Raw genomic sequence first — 5,225 nt, forward strand, 5'->3', positions numbered from 1 at the left:
AATGGTAGAGGGATCTGTTCTGAACCAAGAAGTTGAGCCCCCAGGGTATTGGAGTATGATAATGTGAGGGCTTCCATCATGCAGGCCACAGTAGGAAAAAGAACCAGTCCCAATATAGTCTAGACAAAGACGAAAGGTCTAAGGGTGCCTTAGGTTTGTATCAATTAATGGGTTTCTCAATGAATGGAGATGTGATGTGAGAAGGATTTTCTACAATAATGCTGCTATGGTACTATGAATAAATGTGCACAGAGCATAATGGAGAACAGAAAATTTAGTGAGGATCTCCTATCTGACGCTTTGCCTAGTGGGTCACTTGGAGTCCCTGGTAGAGAGTATTTTGGGGAATCATCATCTGACAAAGAGAAACGGATATATGTTAGTAGGGAAAGCTGAGGGTAAGTGAGGTTTTTTTTAAAATTAATTACATCATGGAAATTTTGTATTCAACCAAATCTTCATTTGCCTGACAGATTTTCTATGAAATTCAAAGATCATGCATGCCATTTACGAATTCCTACAATTGCAGTTATTGAAAGCTCATCTGCTTTGAACTTTGAACATAGAAATGAAAGAATAAACATTGCTCTGAAAGGTTTCATAGTTTATTGGAGGAGTTGCAATTAGTTTCAGCAAATCTTTGCACCCAGAGAAATGGATGGTTTAGATGTGTGCATGTCTTTGTGAACAATAAATTGTTGTAACTATACAATGCCTGGTGAGAACCTCTCATACGGTAAGGTAGAGTGAGAAACAGAAGCAAGCCCATGTCCTTCAGAATCTACAATTGGCCTTTGTAAAAGTCTTCCCACAGGTGACTGCTTCATTTCACCTTAATGTAATCATCATAACATGAAAGAAGGAATCAGAAACCTGGTGAGTTATTAAATGGCAAGGAATTGGCATGTCCTCCTGACCTGATCAAGTAAGAAGACACTGTAGTGATGAAGGGAGAGGCTTGTATTATGCAATACTTCTTGAATTTTTGGGTGACATATTAAAAGGAAATCAGAAAAAATCCAATTAGTCCAGTTCACAGGGATCCTCAGATTAATGCACTAATATAGAAAGCACAGTGATATTAAGAGCAGCCAAGATAAAAAGGAAAGTTCATTAAAGATTGGAGTCAGGTGAAACAACCTTGGGCCTAAGATTCTCTGAAGAATAAGAAGGAAGCAGGTGATTGGTTAACACGATGAATTGAAAGTTGCAGGGATTGGGATAAGAATAAAGCATTGCAGAATTCATTGAATACAAAGTTCACCACATCCACACATTTCCTTTCCTGGTATCACTTGTCTACTTTCTATTCATGAGTATAGCATACATGTAGTACTGGTGTCTATTAGGATACAATGACACACCTTACTTAGATGAGTGGCCTTCTCACTCAGTGTTGTAGGCTGTGGGACACCTGGCATCTACCAGTAACCTTCTTGAAGGCAGCTTTGACATCCTTGTTTCTTAGGCTGTAGATTATAGGGTTCAACATAGGAATCACCACAGTGTAGAAGACAGAGACTACTTTGTCTTCTTCAAGTGATTTTCTTGAACCACTCCGTATATACATGAAGATGAGGGTCCCAAATAATAGAGCCACAGCAGTAAGGTGGGAAAGACATGTTGAGAAAGTCTTGGCTCTTCCAACTGAAGACTTCATCCTCATAACAGCTTTGATGATGAGCAGGTAAGAAATGAGTATAACCAAGGCATTGGCCAAAATTACGAAGTTCCCAAAGAAGACAATGATAATTTCAGCATTCGTTGTGTCACTACAAGCTAGCTTCAGCAGGGGTGGGAGATCACAAAAGAAGAAATTGATTTGATTATTTTCACAGAAGGAGAGGGAGAATGTGCACGTGGTACGCAGAATGGCCCCAGACACTCCACAGATATAGGCTGTCATTACCAAACTCCAGCATCTTCTAGAGCTCATGGTTACAGTGTAGAGCAGTGGGTTGCTAATAGCAACATAGCGATCATAGGCCATCACAGACAGCAGGAAACACTCTGTACCTGCACAGATGGTGAAGAAGAAAAACTGGGCAGCGCAGTGACTATAGGAGAGGACTGTTTTGCCTGTGGCCAGTGTGGCCAGGATCTGAGGGGTGATGACTGAAGTGTAGCAGGCATCCAACACAGACAGATGGCTCAGGAAGAAGTACATAGGGGTGTGGAGTTGGACGTCTACCTGGATGAGAATGACCATGCCCAAGTTTCCCAGGATGGTGACAAGATAGAAGCTGAGAAACACCAGGAAGAGGGGAATCTCCCACTTGGGGTGATCATTAAAGCCGGTTAGAACGAATTCATTTACTGTTGTGACGTTGTTCTTAGCCATGGATTCAGAATGGACAGCTCATCAGAAGATAAGAATGGATTGTAAAGAAACCACAACTGACGTACAGTCTTTTACTTTGTGATGAAAATTAAGTTTGTAGTCCCTTGCTGTTTTTAGAGCTTATTTTAAAAAGACTTAAATCTTAAGTTTATACAACAGAGTATTATTTTAAAATTTCTCTTTCTGAATAATTCTTGTGTGAATTTGAAAATTTCTGTAAAGATAAGAGACACATGCTTTTCAGGTTTGGAAGGTACCAAGATGTCCTTTCTGCTATTTCAATGCTATCACAACTGCTGGGTAGGCATCTCATCCATATATGAAATTCTATCCACCAAAAATTCAACAGATTAGTTCTCATTTTAGGCCTCTATTGTGTTGCTATTTACAATTTGCACACTGACCTTAGTTTTAGCCCCCAGAAACTTGTATCACTTTAATCATCTTCCCCCAAAAGCCTACTCGTAGTATGTAATCGAAGATCTTTTCTTTGTATTGATTAATCTCTTAGAGTTCACATTCATATCCTGTTATTATTTGACATCAAGACTACTCAGATAGCACTTAAAACTAAAATATTTTTTATTTTACCTCAGTCTTTATCACTCTAGGCCAAAGGGCATTTTATTTAATATATTACACTTCATTTTTTTGCACTATTTGTTAACACCATAATTAGAGGTATGTTCAAACTTGTAGTTATCTTTAACTTTAAGGCCTTTGTCCAAGTCATATAACTCCCTTGTTCCTCAATTCTCCTCGGTGGTAATTTACTTATCATGTAAAATAACTGGTTTCATTATATATATAATAATATATTATATTTGTATATAATAAATATTATATATGTATGTGTATGTGTATTCTCATGCTCTCCCTACACTCCCTTCTTCCTTCTCCCCATATCTTTTCGTCACCTTTATTCTATAAAGTAGGCTTCTTTCATGCTTTCATGACACACGAACACGAACACTACACACACACATGCACACACACACACACACACACACACACACACACACACACTGATTATTCTTGTTAAAGATTTGTGATATTTTGTCATTTGCCATATTCCCCTTTCTTATTCCTCATACCTCCTCCTTCTATGTTTCTTCTTCATATCTCCCCTAACCACTCCTATTATCCAAATCTAGGTTCCTGAACTTTAATTTCTTATCCAAAATACTAAAAAACATGCTTTATTATTAAAGTATTTTGAATATTGGTTTTCTGCCTGAAAAGAGAGAAGAACAGTTCCCGGCATATAGAAAGAGATAAATAGCTTCAGCCTTTTTTTCAGTATTATCATCAAATTTAACTAGCATTATATATTTTTTTTGTTTATGCCATACTTGACAAAGAAATTTGTGCTCCCACTAAATACAGTAGGAAAATCCTCCCCACTTCTTTTTTTTATGCCCTAGTAAAAATTGTCATTCATTTACCCTATTCATGTAACAATAATTACCAGTTTAGTTAAATATTCTATACTTTGCTTAGAGGCTTTGTTTTTAATATTGCAAGTGGTGTTTCCTTCATGCAGTTGCATATACGCCTTTTGCCAAAGAACTATAATTGCAAATTAAAAGTTTAGAGATGATCTGTCTCTACACTTCTGTTGTTCTAAGAGAAGTTTTCAAACATCAAGTAAATGGATTTTCTTTTCCTGTTCTGTACTGATTTTTCAAAGAGATTATATTTACATTTCTATATGTTGAGCCATGGAAATTTTTGCATTCCCCAAATTTCTTGTGGCCATATGGTGTGGGTTTTACATCATCACATCATCTGCTCTTTGTGGATTATTTTCCTAGTACATCCAGCATTGTCATGAAAATACCTTCTATACAAGTGGCCTCAGAAGCTGTTTAAAGAAATTTCAAGCATTTATGTTGCATTTCTTGAAAGACATGGCCATAATTCACCTTCTACTTGCAATATTTTATAGATTCTTGCCAACAATTTTACTGGACAGGTACACTGTCTTAGATTTAGATGAAAAAATATAAGACCAGAAAAACCAAACTATCTATTGCCATGACTCAGTGAATAGCTTGAGTCCACATCTAACACCTCTGCTTCCTTTACCATATTCTGCATCATCTGAACCATTTGATCACACTCTTTACTCCACACCAACTACATCAAGTTGGAATATCCTCAACTGTAGCCCTTGAAAATACAACCAAATCAATAATCATTAAAATTAGATCAGTAAGGAATCATTTTCCATTAGCAAAACTAGGAATTTTATTTTATGTGACATGAGATTTATACTGTGAAAATACAATTAATACAACTACAATGTAATAATTCATTATAATACCTTGCGTTCATACATTTTAATATTTGTGAGCATCTGTGCTTGCCTCCATACCCTGTGACATAATATAATATTACTATTATTTCACTGATGAGAAAAATGAACACCCATACGAGTTAAAGGCTGTTCCAAGGCCAAATAAATAGTAGTCTGTAGATTTGAGAATAGCAGTGGATCTTTTGGCTTTGCAAGAATCCCTATTGCATTTCCCAGTTTCACACACAATGGTGAATTTCCTAGGGACCTGAAACTGAAATGAGGACTGGCTAAGTCTGGATATCATAAGATCAGGATGTTATTATTAATTATAATGCTTGAAGTACAAAAAAAGATTTTTAATGAAGGCTTAGTTAAAACTACCTTGAGTCCAAGGTCCCTTTGAGCTCTAATCAGCTACTGGGAGGGCATCTCTGCCATCCCACAATTGACATAGCTTTGTGGGTTATTCTCTACAATTGTCTCCAGCAGCAGGGGCCAGAGATGAGTTGGCTTCTTCGGAAGGCCTTCTTGCTATTGTCCAGGCTCCATAGTTGTTTCTCTAGGGTCCAACATACTAAGAAA

At 37.0% G+C, this 5,225-nt stretch overlaps 1 protein-coding gene across 1 annotated transcript; it reads right to left on the reverse strand.

The window, feature by feature from the left end:
- Positions 1-1,390: 1,390 nt before the first annotated feature.
- On the reverse strand, positions 1,391-2,341 carry OR9I1 (olfactory receptor family 9 subfamily I member 1; the record flags this gene model as incomplete). Its single annotated transcript, XM_084771785.1, has 1 exon — positions 1,391-2,341. One exon carries the CDS (start codon positions 2,339-2,341, stop codon positions 1,391-1,393), a length of 951 nt encoding a protein of 316 aa, XP_084627911.1.
- Between the last annotated feature and the right edge of the window lie 2,884 nt (positions 2,342-5,225).

Source organism: Acomys minous (assembly GCF_964271855.1).
Source record: "Acomys minous genome assembly, chromosome: 2".
Classification (NCBI taxonomy): Eukaryota; Metazoa; Chordata; class Mammalia; order Rodentia; family Muridae; genus Acomys; species Acomys minous.